The sequence below is a fragment of the Branchiostoma floridae genome, chromosome 14 (assembly GCF_000003815.2).
Source record: "Branchiostoma floridae strain S238N-H82 chromosome 14, Bfl_VNyyK, whole genome shotgun sequence".
Lineage (NCBI taxonomy): Eukaryota > Metazoa > Chordata > Leptocardii > Amphioxiformes > Branchiostomatidae > Branchiostoma > Branchiostoma floridae.
The window spans coordinates 18,677,160-18,697,711 of NC_049992.1; the positions used below are offsets into that span (position 1 = coordinate 18,677,160).

At 41.6% G+C, this 20,552-nt stretch overlaps 2 protein-coding genes across 3 annotated transcripts in view; both read left to right on the plus strand.

Annotated features, from left to right (window-relative positions):
* The window catches only part of LOC118430541 (cofilin-like), a 7,267-nt gene extending 5,313 nt beyond the window's left edge, over window positions 1–1,954 (plus strand). Inside the window, exon 5 of the mRNA XM_035841475.1 lies at window positions 496–1,954. Coding sequence (XP_035697368.1) covers window positions 496–652 — 157 coding nt within the window. The 3' untranslated portion in view covers window positions 653–1,954. The remainder of the gene's footprint in view (window positions 1–495) is intronic.
* A 3,080-nt stretch (window positions 1,955–5,034) lies between these two features.
* The window catches only part of LOC118430995 (serine racemase-like), an 18,613-nt gene continuing 3,095 nt past the window's right edge, over window positions 5,035–20,552 (plus strand). Inside the window, exons 1-3 of one of the 2 annotated variants that reach the window (XM_035842041.1) lie at window positions 5,035–5,139; window positions 12,159–12,381; window positions 19,746–19,973. In XM_035842041.1, the coding sequence (XP_035697934.1) occupies window positions 12,217–12,381; window positions 19,746–19,973 (393 nt within the window). In that variant the 5' untranslated portion in view covers window positions 5,035–5,139; window positions 12,159–12,216. Of the gene's footprint in view, window positions 5,140–11,888; window positions 12,382–19,745; window positions 19,974–20,552 lie in introns of those variants that run through there. The other variant, XM_035842040.1, reaches the window with a different exon arrangement.

Below are 20,552 nucleotides of genomic sequence, written 5' to 3' on the forward strand. Positions count from 1 at the left end.
CATATCCAGTTGCTTGAGTAACTATTTTTGGCCTATTAGATACATGGCATTGCAAAGATTACTAGGAAGCGTGCTTTTCCCCTACAGGTACTAGGTCATCCTCTTATATGGACTTGCATTGCTAGATATACTTTTTTCTGCATACCTGCACTGGTGCAGGTAACATTGAAAATTACCTGCACCAGACAACTTGTACCTGCACCAATATGAATTTAAGAAATATGGATCATACTTAAATGGTTCAGGAACCATTGCTATTCTTTCTTTTATACTAAATAGGTGGTAACAGTCAATGCAGCTGATAACAATCTAGTACATCATAGGACATTTATGCATAAAACCCAGTACATGGACCAGTGCAGGTTAGGTGCAGGTAGACACCAGAAATACCTGCACAGCTCCAATTTTACCTGCACTAACCTGGTGGTATTTTGAAGCCTGACTTGTTTAAAAATGTGTCAGGTTTTCACATGTGTTTTTTTTCTTCCTCACCAGGTGTCCAGACAGCGTTAAGGTCAAGGCCAAGATGATGCACGCATCGAGCACAGATGCCCTCAAGAAGAAGTGCCCGGCCACCAAGGTCCAGGCTACTGACTACGATGAACTCAACTTCGATGAAGTGAGGGAAAGGATCCTCACAACAAGCCAGTAGTGCCCCCAGATCAAAGCACCAATTCTCCCTTTTCACAGTGACCATGATCCTTTGCTGCAGGGACCCCCCCCCCCTCAGGTTTGCAGTAGTTTCGTAAAACCACTGGGTTCAAATCACAAACTCTACTCCTAAAGTCTTATTCTGCGGAACAAGGTCTTACCCAAGGTATAGTTTGATTCCAGACTAGACATTATGTCCTTGGGAAAGGCACTGAACACAACTTTCCTCAGTCCATCCAGATGTAAAGATGGGTACATGACTTTGATTGGGTAGGTACGAGGCATTGGAAGGAGACACAGTAAATAACACTGCCCCTACGACCCTACCTTTCCATTTCACGAGTTTGCTGATTTAAGCTCAATGGTTTTACGACACTGCCACAAAGGATTGTGGGTAGTGCGAAAGGGTGCATACATTCCTCTTTGGGGCTTTATTTTGTATCTCGTGGCAAACTAAAAACCATGCACTACATTATCTTTTTACTACAAATTGAATAGTTTAATTGTATATCATGGAATGAAGACTACTACTACTACTACTATATGCAAATTTCCTTATAAGACACTGTAATTATCATTTGTTCTTAGACAGCAACAACAGGGGCCGTACCCTATAAAATGTAATGTCAAGTTTTAGAAGGTAATTTGTTTTGTTGAGTGGATATCTCATTTCGCCGTGCCAGTAGGTGGCAAATTATTGTGGCACACGGGTAAAATAAGTGACCTCTACAAGCAAAATGGCCGTACTCTCAATGTCACATCCTGAGTTTGAGCCCCAATGTTACAGGTACAATATAATATGCATATTCAAAATCACAATGAATTAAAAACTAATAATCAAAATTCTTAAAAAATGGTTTTGCAGTGATTGCCCTTGTTGGCAAATACTTTGGCCCATCACGACATTATGCTAATTGTGATTATTTTGAAGTTTGAAAAAAAGAAAATCATCGGTTCAGGCTACCAATCTGTTGTCGGCCAATGAGTATTGTGTTGGTGACGTAGCGAATGTCTGCCACAAACAATCACCCTATGAGATTCCCACTGAAGTCACAGTCCAAGTTTCCTGTTATAAAAAATACCGGATGCAAGATAAAGATGTCTTTTTGTCTATCCAAAGATGATAATTTTACAGTGTTTAGCGAGAATGTAACTCTTGAAGAATATAATTGGTTGGTAGATTTTTCTTTTTATATTCAAGTGTTAGCTAAAGTTACAGGGCAATTCAGTGCACACAATAGGTGCATAGTGATGCTTGCACAACTTGGAAGAGGAAATAAATCAATCTACTACTAGTAAACTACATTTTGTTGGTTGATATCTTGTCACTGTGGCATAGTGGTGCGTACCTAAAGCCCGGACTTGGAATTGGACCTAAAAATGTTTAGGTCCAAGTAAAAAAAAAACACCTAAATGTCCGGAGCCAAGTCCGGACTTGCAAAAAGCTATCTGTCACTTACATTCCCTTATTTTGTTCTAAACCATCTAAAACCTTCCATAGACAGTGCAATTTGCACTGCAAAAAGACGAAACACCTTTCGTGTTTACACTGGCTATATATTATTTTCATGTATTTTTCACATTGGATTTCAATTCATGCTAACATGCAATTTTATATGCACCGTCCCCCTCCCCCTAAATAAAATATGCCCGTAATATGCAATGATGGGTTCAGGTCCGGACTTATAAGTCCGGACCTGAACCTGAACTGCTGGACCTGAATCCGGACCTGAACCTGAAATTGAGTTTAGGTACGCACCACTACTGTGGCATATTCTTCACTGCCACTGGGTGTCATTCAAATGCTACTGGAAGATATTTCTTTATTTGAACTTGTTATGTTGGATACAGTTTTGCTGTGAAATGATTCAAGTTAGGTATTGTTATGTTTTCATTCTCCAAAGAGGAACATATGGTTTCTTGTCCATTTCGTCTTCCTTATCACAAAAGTAAGGCAGGGCTCAAAATTCATTTTTGAGATTAGGTGCTCTGGTGCACCCAACCTACAGAAATGTTTTGGGTGCACCACATAAGACAAAGAAGAATATCAGAAAAAACAACTAATTACAAACCTACTAAATTAGTAATATAAACGGAGCTCTTCAGAAATCAGAACCGGGATACTGAATGCCTTGACATAATAGTCTTGACGCTGTTTCTTAAATCCAGGAATTGTAATGCCAAATTTTGCTGACCCAGAGATCATTACGATGTGGTCACAGTTAAGAAAATGCTTTTGAATTTAAAATGTTCTCGTCTCCGCAGTTATCATAGGATGTACCGAAAAACTCTGACACAAATGATATCATCCGAAAATAATTTCATCAGGTTGGTAGAATATAGGACTAGGAGAATTCTAGTACACAACCAGGTTAAACTTGCTTCCGTTTCGAAAATAACACAAATTCCAACTTCAAATAAAACAAGTTATATGACAGACATTTTATTATCTTTCTGAAACATAGATGTCAAGAATATGGTGTTGTGACATCTTAACATATGTAAGCCTACTTGGGTGCATCCACAGAAAAAAATTGGGTGCACAGCTCCAATTTTGGGTGCACAAACACACAGTATTTCGAGCCCTGTAAGGTCAATGACCTGGACCAGACAGCTGTCACCATGGTTACTGGAGGTGTAGTAGACACCTGTGATTACATAATGCAGGTCAGACGCTCACCATCCATGTACAGACATGTCTTAACAAAGGTTCCTGATACAAGAAATAAAAGAGGAGAAAGTGTGAATAACTCAACTCTCTGACGTTACTGGCACATAAACATGCCCTCATATGAAAGTCATCTCAGCTGAGCTCAGCAGCCCCCCCCCCCCCCCCCAACAACTGTTGCTAATAATCTAATGGCAGGGATGGACAAGTCCACTAGCCCAATTGTCCAGGGCAAGTGCATGTCCTACCCCACTTGTCCGATCGGGCAAGCAAGATTTTCAATGAGTGAGAGTTTGATATAGTTGTTACCTTTCACAGTCATGGCATCAAGCATTGGTCAACACAGAAAAATAAAGCCAATGATAAAAGACTTCCATTGCTGGAAATGTTACCTTCCCAGTTCAGTTCATGCGTGCATCAAGGTGACTAAGTCAAGATTTCCACATTGTACAAACAAATAAGGCACATATATTTCAAACTTATCCCCCCCCCCATGCCAAAATTGATTCTGCTTAAGACAATGTCATAAAAATGGACTTCTCCAAAAGTGTTAATGTCTTGGTTGACTAATATAAAGATACCTGCGCCTTAACTTTTTAACGCAATGAAATGCCCCGTGCAAAAATGTCAAAAACACTCCCTCGAAAAATTCCAGTAAAGTCATAGTCTTATTACATTTACATTTAATTTGTGTTACAATATTTTGACTGATGACCTCTGACCCCTCCTCATACAATTTATAAAGTCTAATGGAGATCGAAACAAACACGTCGATGAAGGTGGTAAGATACGCCAAATAACAAGTACTTACTGTGTGAGTGTGTGTGTGTGAGTGTATGTATGTGTGTGTGTATCTGTGTGTGTGTGTGTGCGAATGTGTATTTGTGTGTGTGTGTTGTGTGTGTCTGTGTGTGTGCATCTGTGTGTGTGTGCGAATGTGTATTTGTGTGTGTGTGTTGTGTGTGAGTGTGTGTGTGTGTGTGCGTCTGTGTGTGTATATGTGTGTGTGTGTGAGTGTATATGTAAGTGTGTGTGAGCGTGTATGTGTGTGTGTGTGAACGTTGCCTTAGAATTACGGCTTTTAACCCAAACTTCGAGCGAACGCAGACGAGGAGTGTTACGCACCCTCCCTCCTTTCGATGAATAAAATGATAATTTGCATCTTTGATATTGTTTACATCTCTTTCTGAGCTGCATGACGAATGTCATGTACAGTTATTGTTCTTTCGTCAAAGCAATCTCTTTGAAAGATTTTAACGAAAAAAAATACTTGCAGTTCCATAGCAACCTGCTATGACTTGAAACTTACACCTCTTCTTCTTAACATCATAAGCTATCTGCCACACCAAAGAATTTACCACGTTCGGGAAAAAAACATTCAGAAACAAGAAGTTCTACTAACAGTTACAGTGTCAATGAAAGTCGCCAATCTTTACCTCCATCTTCCCAACACAACACCTATTCACATACCAAATATCATCACGATCCATCCAAAAGGTCTTGAAATACACCCAGAACAATATCTCCTTTTTTTCGTGGAGGTAATGACAAATAATAACCGATCCAACAACTTAACTACCCGCATGCCCCCAAGCAACCTTCTATTGTTCGACACCTGGTCGACTAGAGACAGACACAGTCATTTGGCACGCCAAGCCTACAGAAACGCTGTGACATAACATAGTTACGATCGTCAAAATGAAGCTATAGCTAGATCATACCACACAAAAACTCGTATTGTAGCAGATCTTACAGAAGCCCCAGTGATCGCCTCGCAGTTGCTCACCTTTCTTTGGGTTCGGAGCTATCGTACATACAAGGTAAGGTAAAGCATATTTTCTTCGACAGCGACAATTCCACTCGTTTTAGTCTCTCTGAACATCAGTAAACTCTTCAACTTATAGTACAGAGAGAAATTGCGACCAGACTCCCTTGGCGGCTTCAGTTTTGTGATTAGGTAACATTTTATCACTCGCTTGATCTATGGAGTCGTCCTGATCATATACAACAGACAACGACCAGAAAACAGCGAAAATCAGTTTTTGCAAACCACCAGCTACCAGGAGGATCTGTTTAGGAGGTTTAGCTCAAAGCAGGGCCTGAATATCATTTGTAGTGTCTTGAAGATATACTGTAGTGTAGGTACAAAGTTGTCTTGGATGTATCAGCTACATACCTTTTGTTATTTACGTCATGTCGTACCAAGGAGGTTGAAACCTCCTTGGTCGTACTGTAAAGGGATAAATGTTCGCGTGGTTTTAAGCTCGCGGTGAATTCTTCATCGCGAACTTGAAAACACCGTGTATAAATATCTTCCTTCAACAGTAAAACTCTAATGACAGTTATTTATAACCGCGAACTCGATCAAAACCACCACAAATTTTTCTCTGTAACGTCCCCGTGAACATTTTCCCTTTTACTGTAATTTAGGTGCGCCTCTTGACTCTTGAAAAACCGGTTTTGTTCAGCACATAAGTTAAACTACTGTAATTCACTTTATCTTCACGGTACCAAATTTTCACGGTCTGAGAAAATTGAACTTGTTCTCGGAACTAAATGTTCACTGTCGAGGCAAGTGCGCATGAAAAAAGTCTGTGAATTATTTTTTATCGGTAATGATAAGTTCACGTTACAGTCGTCACCGTGAAAACCGTGAACATAACATTACAGTGAAAAAATCAGGAATTACAGTATATAACGTATATCACACCGTGTGAGTTCACAAAAGATACTCTCCAAGTAGGCGTCAATTCGCGGCGGCTGTTTTTGACGTGGTTTCGGGCTTTCTATTTTGATGCGTTCTCTTCATCGACCACGGCAACAGAACTATAGATAGAGAGCCCGAAATAAACTAAATACACGTCAAAACAGCCGGAACGAAACCTCTGCATGGACAGTACTGAAAAAAAAATCCTTAAATGAATTTAGAAATGATTTTAATAATGAGTAAATGATTATAAATGTGTCTTAACGGCGACCAGAATTTCTATTTCTGACAACACACATACATAGAAAAGGTACGAGACAACACATATACGTCAATTATTACAGTTGAAAGCTTGTTCGTGACTGAATATTAATAATTTAGTAGTCGCAGTCGGCAGTCGCACGCAAGGTGGGGTCGTACAGCACGACGTCGACGTTTAGGTGGGTCAAGGAGGTTGAAAAAAGGATTTGTGGGTTCACACGTGCGTATATATTCAAGTCCGTATGAGGTCCGTATGGAATTCTTAGCTTCTACCAGGCTCCACAGGTCACTGGGAAAATCATAGAGAAATTGGACAGGTACAGTCGGATAACACGCCAAAGGAGTTTATATATAGCTGGTCGCATAACATACTCCTTTGACAGCTATCTCCTCTGGCATGTTATGTGTTTATATTTCTACAATTTTTGCTATTTTTTCCTGCGACCTATAGAGCCTGGTAAAGGCTAGAAATTCAATATGGACGTCATGCGGACTTGCACGTATACGCACGTGTGAACCCGGCTTTTTGGAGTGCAAGTTGCCAGCTAGAAGTGAATGCAAGAGTCCGTAGGACACAAACCTCAAAACTCATCGTTGTGTTTGTCGTGTGAGGTAAGGTGTTTCGCACACTCTTTGCCATGAATAACAATTCATTTAAAGCCATTTATGTAAAGATAGATCTATTTCAACAAAAAGTACAAGTTCATTTCAACACTAAGCAATAGGAAGGACGTTATACAATGTCCTTGGCAATAGCAAGCCGGTGCCTGAAATCTGTTCAGAGAGGATAGTAGCTAATTGGCCCTTCTATATAGCGCAGACTACCATTAGGTAAACCTAAACGGCACCTTATTCAATGGCCATATGACAAAACCTTCAAGAAGGGAGTGCCGATCTTTAATTGTCATAAAAATGAACGTCCCTCGTACACTGTTATGGTACCCCAAATTTGCTAGCCTTTACAGGCCACTAGCCTCTACCAAGCTTCGTAGATCGGTGGTCTAATTGTAGAAATGCGACAAATAGAGTCATAGTACACTAGGGGAGTCAGCCGGCTAGAACAATCATTTCATCACTCCGTAGGTCGCAAGTTGTTCCCAAGCCAGCTGTACTTCTCTGGACGGCTTACCTTTTCTATTTGTCCCATTTCTATGGTTTTCCCAGCGACCTATGGAGTCTGGTAGAGACTAACAGGCCACATACAGCCCTCCTAATATCAGGGTGTAACTCTGGGGAGGGGAGGGGGTTTTCCTGGGAGCTTGCTGGCCCTGGAGCCGAGGAGTTTTCTTGTGCAGGCCCTGGCAACAGTCTGGCATCCAGGCTAAACATCGCCATGTTTCCTCGCAACCTCAATTACTACCAACACGTCAAAATTCAAACAAATCCATCAAAAGGATATTGAATTATAATTTATATATGCGAACACAAACAGTGTGTTCACTGACCTCCCTTTCAGTGGTAAGATGTGCCTATTGCGACGAGCCTTTGGGTTTTGTTTCATATCAATAAGTACACGTACATTTACTGCGTTTTCATCACTAACCTGTCCACATAATCATGTATTTTTAACATTAAAATCACTAAAAAAATTAATAAACGATACATTATATAAATGTGCATACGACCAAAAAACAAGACATAAAACTTACAACCAACTTTAATCTTCACTGGACAGTCGTGGCGTGTCTAAAGCAGTAGTATCCGATTAGACTGATTTTATAATCGGACCCTGAAACCAAGTAGAATAGAGTTAATAACGTTCCCATCGAGGCTTTATGAACAGTGCCACCTAGCGATATGTGCGAATTTGCAGATCCCATCGCTTACAACCGAACGCAGATCCTGTGACGTCATCAGCAAGGGTAAATCACGTGATATAACATTCATTACTTTGGCGAGCTTAGCTATCGTTACCAGCTGTGTATGAAAGACCCACCACCCACCTTCCGCTGGCTTTGAACAGGAAAATGAGCGTATCAGACAGTCAATAATGGTTGCTAGGAGACCACATTGTGAGGGGAAAGATCGTTTGGGTCGCACAAGCTGTTTTACATCATACTGCAATTGAGATTTGATGCTGTATTTAAATACTAGTATATACCGTAATGTACTTAGGCTACACTGATCCGATTGTATGTGCGTCGTTCTCTGCTCTGGGCATCCCAAAACTGATGCGAACGTGGAAAAGAAAATTGAACTAATGAAATCTAACTGACGCCTCAACACACATAACATCGTATACTCTATGAGGCCTGACTTCACCGAGGGAAGAAGAAATCATTTACCGAGTTTTTTCGGCCTTCTGATTTAAGTAATAACCCTTTCTATTAAAGTGGACTATAGTTACCCCGTGTGTGGCTTATCTAATTTCGGTCGGAGAGGTAAAAAGACCTTTACCCCCTGTCTGTACTTTGCATGTGGCACTGCTAAGGTCTCATTGATGTATTACTCCGCGAGTGGGTATCCTAAAAGAGATCCGAGCCAAAAATGAACGGCTGCACGGACGCATGTTTTTAGCGGTGAGAAATTCCCTTTTAGCCAGCGGAACTGATCTCAAAGATTGGTGAAAGCTTATTTGTAACTGAAGAAATTAGCAGGTAAAGTTTTGCAGTCGCGCGCTAGGTCGGAGGTACACAGTCGTGGGTTCTGAGTGGTGCGGTTGTACAATAGCAGCGAAAAAGTAGTTTGTAATTGCTATAAAAAAAGTTCCTACGTATAGTTTACATTGGCAATTTTTCCCCACGATATAGGGTAAATGTGCTCGACATAGAATGAAAAATCTGCTGAAATTTCACGTAGCTTCATTATGAATGCGCCCATTTAAACCACGAATTAATACATAGAAGTCTATGGGAAGAAGAAACTCATCAATGAGACCCTAAAAGAAGTTACGAACTTGAGTGCGGTACTACATTGTCCTCGTCTGTCCCAAAGCATTAAAAAATTCGACTGTAGTCTGAGCTTAGATTGTACTATATGCTAACAACTGTATTGTGTTCATTCACTGAGATTAAAAATAGATGACAACAAAGGTCATGTAAGGCCAAACTTCACTTCTTCTTTTTTTTTCTTCTACATAAAGCCATGTTGATTTGAAGCCACCGTGGATCTGCTTAGCCACCGAGGATCTGCTTGGAGATTGCCTTCATTTTATGTGGAATTAAAGTGGTCATGATGGTCAAATGAACAAACACATAGATTATGGTATATTATAGATAAATGATAGTTTTGTTACTTATGGCCTCGGTAAACGACGATTGTTTAAAATGATACTAAAATGATACTAGTATGTTTATATCTACTGCTAAACATGTTTCTAAAACACTTAATGTCTATCTATATGGCCTTGCATCTGTACACCATAAAAAGTGTCGAAAATAAAATACTAGTACCAGGTTCCTCAGGACTCCCCTGTAACTAAAATGGAATGTTCTTGGGACTGTTTGATCGCAGATTGAACCAAGCTGTTGTTTTGCCAGAAACTACAGGTCGCTGAGGATATATTGATATTAGCGACATTTTGGCTGAACCCTGTGAGACTTCTTTCCTTGCTGGGAGCATTCTGTAGGTCGTGAGTTCGATACCCAGCAAAGCCATACCAAAGACTTTAAAAATGGTACTTGCCGCTTTCTCTGCTTAGCACTTAGCATTAATGAGGACGAGTATGACTGGACTCACGGTGCTCCCCTGCTATATTGGCGTCACAAATGTGTGGCCCAAGGGACACAGACATGGAGATGGGCGCCACCCCAAAGTAGACGTTAACTTATTGTAACCGCGTTTGGTATGATATTTACCACATCGTGCCTGTCTGATCGACTACAGAGGTCTGGATTATGGCCAAGGTTTATCCAGCTCGAGATCTAAAGAGGACTCTGTTTATTTCCCGTGAGGCCTGTCTGCTTAGGCCATGTTGATTTGATTATATGGATGACACCCTCTCGAAACCCCAAAACTGATGCAAGCCTGCAAATGTTTAAAAAAAAGCCCTCCTCCCCCAAACATAAGTGGTCAGAAAGGTTGAACATGGGACTAAACACACAGAGTGTTATACGGAATAATGGAGTCTTTATCGTTTTTCTTTCACATCTTCTTCTTTGAACTTAGAATTTACTTTGCCATGACAATAGTATCCGTTCCCGACATTTTTCAAAATTTATTTATATGTGCTCCTTTCAAAGCTACTCTGTATGGTTTGCAATATGGTCAAAAACTGTATGATACAATTTTACACTTTACATCCGTACACAATATGAAGCGCTTACCGACAAGCTTTCGATCAGTCCTCTGATCCTTTTCAAGTTGAAATGACCCAAAGCAGCTGAGGTCAAGGTCACACATCCAGACCGGAAGTGTGACGTCAGCAATGAGTCAAAGGTGTTTGATCGTCTATATCGGCCCCCGTCCCGGTTGAGGTTAGGTTGATGGGTTCTGATGTAAATGACCTCTTTTACTCCCCTTGGAAAGTAATCCTGTTCGGTCAAAAACTTTTTATGAAAATTGATGCGCGCGGGGATGTCATCCATATAAATAAATCAACATGGCCTAACGCCCAACAGACAAACCACCAGACACCTCTAATGACTGACAGATCGTGTCATCATTAGGCGGGGAGGGTCCCATGGGCCGATATCTCACTGGGACGGCAAATTATTCAAATTATCTTTGGCCTAGCCTCCACCAGGCTAGCCTGGTATCCAGCAAATAATTCCAGAGGGGGCAGAAGAGACTCGGGAGATATAATACGGCTGGATACCAGGCTACCACCAGGCCTTCCTACGGGCTTGCGGGGATCGTAGAATTCGGTAAAAAAAATCGGGAAATTGGCCAGGGGAGTCAATCCACGCTAAGTTACATGTTTCCCCTGCGCACGGCCGACCAACTCCTCTGGTAGCAAAACTCTCCTGGCAAATTATTCTCGCTATAATAGCCAGCTTAGTCAGTCTGGTAGAGACTACATTTGGCCAACTTTAACAGAGACTACCAGAGAACAACTTCTCTTTTGTGGCCAACATCTCTCCCAAATATATGACTGACTACCTCGAATAGGCCCGCTAAGAATTCATTGTAATATCAGATTGGCATTGATATTAAATCAATTATTATTTCCATATATCTTACACATATGTCTCCAATGCATGTTTCACGCTTGATATTGGTTAACAAAAGTAAACAAGACAGAAATCATCTGCAGGAAAAAAAAAACATGACAAAATAAAATACCCTAATAAAACACCATTTGGATCTTACCTAAGTTACATATATAGATTAAATCAACCGAAACAGGGTGAGTATATGGCCAGTGGGGTTAGACTGTAAGAAAGGTACAAGTAGCCACCATAGCAGGCTCTCTGGGTCATTTCTTGTTGATCTTGTGTCTCATATTACACTTTTGTTGGCCATTTCTTTTTGTACTGGGTCATTTGTGCTGCCGGCACTCGAAAAAACGGCCCAGAGAGCCTGCTATGGAGGCTAAAATACAAGTTGGTCTTAGGAAGCCTGGAAGAGGCTATAACCACCTGCCGCGTAGCCTGCTATAGAGGCTATTAACCCGCCGAACCAGTTTGACAATGTAAACGGGGCGTCCCGACGTCCCACGGGGCTGTGATTTGCTTTTCCTCGACCTCCGCTACGACAATACGCGGTAGCCTGCGTTCTTGTTTCGGGGTGGACTGTTGTCGTCTTAATCTGTAAAGGATTAAGGCCATTCTAAAATCGGGATGATACCTTCAGTTGGGCGGTTCTTTAATTTTGCGGGTTGAGGCTACAGTTATTCTGACAAGTTTTGAGCGGTGTTCAACACGAACTGGGGAGGTTAATAGTTAATTCGCCGCGGGCAAGGTTGACGACCCTTGTTTGTGTTTGCGTTAGGCGGGTTCTCGTCAGAAGACTGTCTGGTTTACGTGCCCCTGGTGGTACCACAGTCATCATGGAGGCCCAGAGGGTTACCGTACCGGACGTGGAGACGCCGGCGGGGCGACTGCAGGGGCACGCCCGAGAAACTCCCGTCCTGACCTGCGGCACTCTCGACGAGTTGGCAGGGAGGAGACTCTACTTCAAATGCGAGAATCTTCAGAAGTCTGGCTCCTTTAAGGTAAAGTATGTCTTAGAACGTAGATTAAGACTCAGTTCTCACTTGTCCTAGATTCTGTGGCAGGATGTTGAATAATTAATGGCGACATAATTTCTGTCTACACGTAATACGATGTTTTTGTCATGATTGGGTTGACAGTGAGACTCAGACAAAAATCGACCCTCGACAAGACCTAGTACCAAAAATATTCCCGTCTTGAGACAACTGAGTCTTGTACGACAAATTCACGACTATCTCAAGAATGCCATAGTTTGATACTGATATGAAAATGCTTAAAGGTTTTATCTGACTTCCATATGCATGTATACGCGTTGTACATTAGTAACAACTAGAGTTCCACGAACACATACCTTTGCCAAATAAACCAGGTTTGCTATGTAGAATGATGTCTGTAGACAAAAATGTGTTACTCATTACATTTTATTTTATATACCTGGAGTTACTTAAAATCTTTGCCATTGATTACACAAATTAGATCCCTATCTACATAATTAATATCAAAGTGTATGAAGCATCACTTAAGCTATCAGCATACCAAAAAATCATGATGATCTTTTCATCCCTTCTTGATTTATTCTATTCCAAAGTCTGAAACTAAACCGGCTCCAGCTGTTCAAGAAAAGACGTTAGGGGACCCAAACATACACCTCTTACTCTCGGCCATCTTCCTCAGTTACATATGTGACAAGTTTGAAAGTCCTATCACATAATGCAGTTAATTTATCATTTTTCCTCATTAATCATGCAAATTAGCTGTTAATTTACATAATTAGTATCTTATTATGTAAGTTTTCACTTAGGCTACCTACATATCTCTTTCTCAGCTACAAATGTGACAAGTTTGAAAGTCCTATAATGGAATGCAGTGGATTTACAAACTTTCCTCATTAATTATGAAAATTAACTGTCAATTTGCATAATACGAATTCCATCATGTAAGTCTTCCCGTTGGCTATCTACATACCAAAAAGCATGACGATTCGTCAACACGTTCATATTTCTCATTATATATGCAAATGAGACCGTCATTTGCATAATCAATATGCAATGATATTTCTCTCTTTCTCATCTATATATGTGACAAGTTGAAAGTCCTATCATGAAATGTAGTGGATTTACAAACTTTCCTCATTAATTATGCAAATTAGCTGTTGATTTGCATAATTAATATTCCATTATGTAAATTGTTACTTGGGCTATCTACATACCAAAAATCATGACGATCCATCTACACGTTCTCGAGTTATTCTCGTCCAAAGTTTGAAAGGAAATCGGCGGCTGCAGTTCCAAACAAGCCGCTAGGGGATCCAAACTTACAGCACTTACTTTCTGCCCCAGGGGCTATCTACCAATCAAAAATCATGACCACAGCATGTCCATAACACGAGATATCAAAAATTGAGGTTCTGCTGCAGTACCTTAGTAAGCCGCTAGGGGGCCCATTATCGAACTTGACCTTCCTTTTCCCGACCCCTACCAACCTACCAAATATAATCAGGATCCATCCAAGGCTTCTCGAGTTATGCTGTTAACACACAGACACACAGACAGACTCACAAGCCCAAAACATAACCTTAGCCATTCTGGCAAAGGTAACTAAAGTGACAAACTCTAGTAGGTATCTATTATATGCTGGGACATACGTTTGTTTTGACAACGATTAAAGAGGAAGTATGAGAAGTTGTTTGCATTGGTGTTCCTTATAGTTTCGTCGCCTTATCATTCTCTCAGCTCGGATCTGTTTATAATATAGCCAGGGCCTCACAGTAGTCTCCACCAGGCCTTCCGAAGGATCGTATGAAAGGGAAATGTTATGTTTAGTACCCAGGCTAGTTGTCTTTCGCCAGGAGAGCCAGTGGTAAGAACCTCCCCCACCCACCAAGTTAAACCCTGTTAATTTATGGCCGAACCCCCCGACATTCCAGCTATAGCCAGCGTAGTATGTCTGGGTGAGACAAGGGCGTTTCATATAACGCCCTTGGTTGAGACTATAAAACTCACGATAAGGATATGTGTTTGAAAAACAGGGTGTTTTTTATGAGCTTTACTGTAAACAACTACCTGTATCTTTCTGACAGTTTACCGTGTTTTTTGGCGGCTCACAAGATCTGACTCTGTCTCAGAGTCTCCACAGGTCTTCTCGTCAGAAACCCGGTTACAGTGCTAGTTCGGGAAAAATTCAGCTGCAACATAGGCGATTAGTAAAGAGGGTCTGCATGGGGGATCCCGGCAACACTTAGCGCTGGATCAAGAAGCCCCATGTTATAATTACACTAAGATCATGGAATACAATGATGGAAAATTTGGGTACAAGCCTACGAATTACGTGAAGAATACTGCTTTGCCTACGAATTACGGGGCATTAGGCTGCCTACGCTTTGCGGAATTGGGGCATGAAGTCCTCAGTAAACAACCAGAGTGGCATTAAATGGTAGGGGTTATACGGTATTCAGGATGGTTGGGCTGGTGGGCTGGTATCTATTTAATGTTTTCATTGTCCTTGTTTCGCCATAGACTCAGGTTTTGATACCAGATTCCACAGACTGGCTTTATACGTTCTTGCTGAGAAACGGTTTTTGTCCTGTTGTGCCTTGGGCCTGTCACAAGTTAGCCTGATTAAATCTCGCTTATAGCAGCCCGCCAAACACCCGCCGGCCTCTGTGGGGAGGAGCCAACTACAGCAGGGACAGCAGAGTTTGTATTACACAGTTTTGTCACTAGTGTGTGTAGTTGGAAATGTTACTACATGTAAGTAGCTAGCGACATTTATGACGTGACGTGCGGGTCAAGTCTTTGTGTTTACTTAATACTACTTAGGAGGCACCCGGGCTTGTAAACTAAGTACACAGTCTGTTTTGTAGTTTGGAGTTGATCGTACGAAGGTCGCTGTGCTTTTTGTTGTGGCAAAAAAAAAAAAGGTTCTGTATGCTGCAGTAGCCCGGCAACCAGCCTCTCAGGTACTCTCCAAGCAGAGGTTGACTCGCGTAGATATACGAGTAGTAGTAGTCGGAAAGATCACACCGACGCTCATCTTACCTCTGCATCAAAACGCATAACTGGGCGGGGATATCCTTTCAAAATCTGTGTTACTACTCCGCCCCCCGAAGCATAAAAAAATCTTTAGCCAAATACATAGTAAGAGGAGTGCCGGTGTAATCTTTCCGACTACTACTATATCTATGCGACTCAACCTCTGCTTGGAGATTACTCCGGGTGGTTTTAGTGAAGACGTTTTCCCTCTGTCCCACGGGAAGCACTGCAACCTCCTGGATAATCGTAGCCTGGTTACCAAACCCCAGCCCAATCTCAAGTATCTACCGTGCTATCAACACGAAAGATATTTGAGGTTGGGGTATGGTATCCAGGCTAGGATAATCGTAGCCTCGTATAGCCGATACCGGTATCGGGGGCTCGCCTCGCCGGTGCTAGGAGTGAGCCGGCCCGCCAGTTCCTTTAATATCGCACGTCGGGGAATTTTTACTAGGTTGTCTTGATTTACAGCACAGTCTTTTCAATGGTAGCCTGGTTACCAAACCCCAGCCCGATCTCAATGGCGGCACTAACTCGAAAAGCAAGCTAAATAGACAAGTTGTCAGAAACACCCCTATACCAGAATGGACCAGGCAAAATACCCCCAGTGATCGGACTAGGAGTAGGACAAACATTTTCTTCGCAGGGAAATGTCTTTTAACATCAAGATGTTTCCGACTTTGGCGTAATAAGCCTCTTGAATTTAGCATGATATGCAAACACTGATACCTAACGTTTTATCAATTTCAGAACCCCCATTCAGACCTCCACACAAGCCATTGTTACCAAATTTCCCTTACAGGGCCCCAGTAGGAACTCACTTCAAGGTTGAAACGCCCCCTCTTCTCTAACTTTAACCTCAGATCGTCTTGCATATTGGACAGGGGCCAAGGAATCTGGACTTGATCCTCGAGTCCAAGAACCTCCAAATAAAGACCTCCTGCGTCTTATCTTGTTGCATTCTTATCGTTGCTTGACTGTTGTGCAGCTCTCCAAGCAGAGGTTGGTGGGGAAGATAGTGACCTTTTTCATCCATGCCCGTATTCTGTCCCAAAACGGCGCGAATGATTTTTAAAAAGTCAGTCTTCCCACCAACCTCTGCTTGAAGAGTCTGGCTGTGCAGCATATTCGTTCGGTGACAAGTTGTCGACACAAAACATAAGGGATTCTTGCCTAATCAAGCTCAAAACAGATTTAAACTTACACTCACAGAAGTTGACAGGAAGGTAATATGTTTGTAAACACTGGGATATGTTTGTAAGCACTTGGGATGAGTTTATAAACGCTGATCTACTCATTTAGTCCCTCTAGAGGTGTTAATTGAGTTAATCAGTGTTTACAAACATTATATACCAAGGAGGTCCATATACTGGTCCCTCCTAGAACCCAGTGTAATCGTGAACCTGAATTCTAGCCTGGAATAGGGGTTCCCACTAAGGTCACATTTCAAAACCGGGGCCCGGCCGGGATGTTTTGAGAAACGAAAGATTACATTGTATACCTAGAAATATACACAAATCATGCCCACGAATCTTATTTTGACATTTTGATGCATTTTATATCATTCTTTTCGCCCCCGAAAGCTGCCCGGCCGGGCCCCGGTTTGGAAATGTGATTTAAGCCTAAGGCTGTCTACCTTTTATTATAAATTTATCATCGCTTCCGTGGATTAGCAGTAGTTCGCTTATAAGGTGTCCCATATGCTCGCTCTCTTACAAATCTAAGCCTATTGATTCCTCAGACCCCGACCGTTTTTCTTCAGCCAATCAGGGCACGTTAATTAGATAACACAACCAATCGCATAAAGCTGCCGCAAATTGAGTTAATATATGCTGTAAGTTGCAAAAATATCGGAAAACGGATATTAATGTTGTAAAATGTCAAAGACAATTTCAAAGTCAACGAAACAGATACCAAAAGATAACAAATGAAGAATTTGTTGTTCTGTATACCATGCCCTTAACATTTAGCAATTTTCAGCATTCCTGACCGCTTACATTTCATAAGGAATTCATATTATCTGTCAAACTTTTTTTATTTGCACGCTCGCATCAGTTTTGGGGTTCCCAGTGTATGTCATCAATATAATCAAATCAACCTGGCCTTTGTAAGTTTTAGTACCAGTGACGTAATACATCCTTGGTTTACCTGGGATCCTATACTCGCTTTTAGAACTACAAATCTATCATTGTGTCTATTCTTGGTGGCTTAGTTAAGATGGTTTCACACATGCCTAATAATACATTCAAGTAGTCCGTATGAGGTCCGCATGGAAGTCCGTATGAGGTCCGCATGGAAGTCTTAGCCTCTACCAGGCTCCACAAATTGCTGGGAAATATAAAAATTGAACAAACATCAACAGATAACATGCCAGACGAGTAAGCTGGGTCACAAACCATACATCCTCGGACAGCTAACTTAACTCCTCAGGCATGTTATGCATCTTTGACTGCCCAATTTCTACTATTTTTCCAGCGTCCTGTGGAGCCTGGTACAGGCTAAAAACTTCATACGGACCTCATACGGACTTGAATATATATACATGTATACGCACTTGTGAACCCCCCTTTCGTTTATTGTGGTTTCCATATTTTCTCTCTTACAAAATCCCAAACACGGGCCATGCAATTGAAGACCTTGGAACAGCAGGTCACTTAGGTTCAGTGAAGCGGAAAGAGTCTCGAAAATGAATAATTCATTCCTCTCGGGAAAATTCATGAATTATTGAAAGAGGGTACATTCCCTCATAATATCTGTCAAAGCTACTTATAGTGACAACCCAGGGGGGTTGATGGAATTGCCACAATAGACAGGTGGCCATTATGAACATTTTAGTCATGCTTGGATCAAGAGGAAAAAATACGGGACCGCCACCAAAACGTAGTCAAAATGAAAAGATTTTCTGCACACAGAAGTGACCACTAGTACAGGTTTGACCGAGTACTATTGACCAAGTAGTCCTTGTTCAGAGATGGTCATTAGTGCAGGTTTGGCCGTGACTTGACCAATTGGCAATATACAGAGGTGGTCACTAGTACAGGTTCGACTGTATATTATGGAACAGGTGGTCCTTTATATGCAGAGGTGGTCCGACTAGTACAAGTCTGACCGTAAGTTGACCAAATGACCCTTATGCAGAGGTGGTCACTAGCTAGCACAGGTTTGATTGAATATTTCAGTGAACAGGCGGTCACTAGTGCAGAGGTGGTCACTAGTGAAGGTCTGACCGTAAGTTGACCAAGTGGCCCTTATGCAGAGGTGGTCACTAGTACAGGTTTGACTGTATACTTTTGACTGTATATTTTCTACAGAACGAGATATCAAACCGTATGGTCCTCTGCAGTACCACAACAAACAGCTAGGGAGCCTAAAATCTAACAATATTTAGGCCATATCAAGACTTACGCACATACCAAATATCAATACATTCCTTTCAGGCGTTCTCGAGTTTTTTTCTACACACGCACAAACACACACACAAAATATAACCTTCTTGGCGAAGTAATAATTAGCTGTTTTATTTTGTAACCCAGTATGTGACCCAATGCTACTCATTTTTCGTGCCCTCATAGATATGTGAACTTTAAGCCCTTTGTTTACACATTCCATCTAACATTGAATGATCATCTCTGATAAGAATGTTACCTCCCGAACTTTCACCTTTTGACCTTGCAGTAAGTCACGTCTTGCATTATGTATGAGGTGTAACATGATATCTCAAACATGCGGGACAAAAATTTATATTCCTGTCAAGTCTACCAGCCGAAGATTTTCTAGAGTTTGTCCAGCCACTATTTAAGAATAACCAAATTGATAATTGTTCTTTATAGTCTTGAAGGTAAGGGACGTAATTGTTTAGCTGTTTAGAAATTAGCTGTTGCAGATATTGCATGGCATTTGGTGACGTTCCAGCTGAATGTTGGCGTTAGTTTTTGATAACGTAATGGTACTAAGAAGAAGAATGGATGTTACATCGTTAAATTGGAAAGTTGCAAAAATAAAGTCAAATTTGAAGATCAGTACAGCCTTGCTGTATTCTTCCTCGTGAATCCGACAGGGGGCGTTATAGAGCGAGACAGCAACTTTTCGGTATAACTTATCCACTACTACCAATGTTGCCGTTATTTCTTGGTAATGCAATGGTACGACTGTATTTTGCTTAATTACTGCAATGTTTAAGTAAGGACGTTGAATTTGATAGGTTCTCGAAAGACAAGATTTAATATAACAGTCTGGACATGTCCTTTCTCATAGACCCGAAAGGAGGCGCTGTTGAGTAAGACAGCAACTTATCCTCTATTTTAATGAACTACTCTTTCCTTACATTTATGCAGTTCCGCGGGGCTTACAACGCCATCTCCCGTCTCCTGAGCTCGACCAATCAGAACCCGCCTCCAGTGGTGACGCACAGCAGCGGGAACCACGCATGCGCGCTGGCCCTGGCTGCGCACCAGCTGGACGTCACTGCGCATGTGGTGATGCCGCGCACCGCGCCCCAGTGCAAGAAGGAAACCGTCCGGGGGTACGGCGGGAAGGTGATCGAGTGCACGCCGACAGAACAGGTGATGCTCTTCCTTCCTAATTCTTCCTCCTTTTCGTTCTCTCTTTTTTTTACTTTCTACATGTTGTCAATGCAAATGTATGTTTCCTTTTTCAATTTTCCATTGCTCTTCTTTGGCTGTGAGGTCTTATCATTGTTTTTATAATATTAGACTGGTCACGATGCAATTGGAGGAAAAAAATGACTGAATTCTAGTCAGCCCTTAAGCTGGAAGAAGAAAGAGATAGCGATGGAAGATCTCGTATAACTGAGGCAACTAGGCTCTGAAAACGTATTTTCTTGTAGTGTCTTCCTACTTGTTTTTCTACTACATGTAGATACGTTTTTTCAGAGCCTAGTTGCCTCAGCTAGATCTGGTAATAGTCTGGTCGCAGAGACCGATAAAGCGTGCATCGCGGTCCATACAAAGTTTACCTTGGACTCTACCCGGAAAAAAATACTTGGTATCTAATGTTTTTGAACTTTTGCCACTTCCGGTAACTAAACCCCCCTCACATTAGGCGAAAATCGATCGGACGACGAGTCTGCGAGCTCTAAATTACGAGGAGGCATGACCCTGATGCCGACGAAGAAAAAGCAG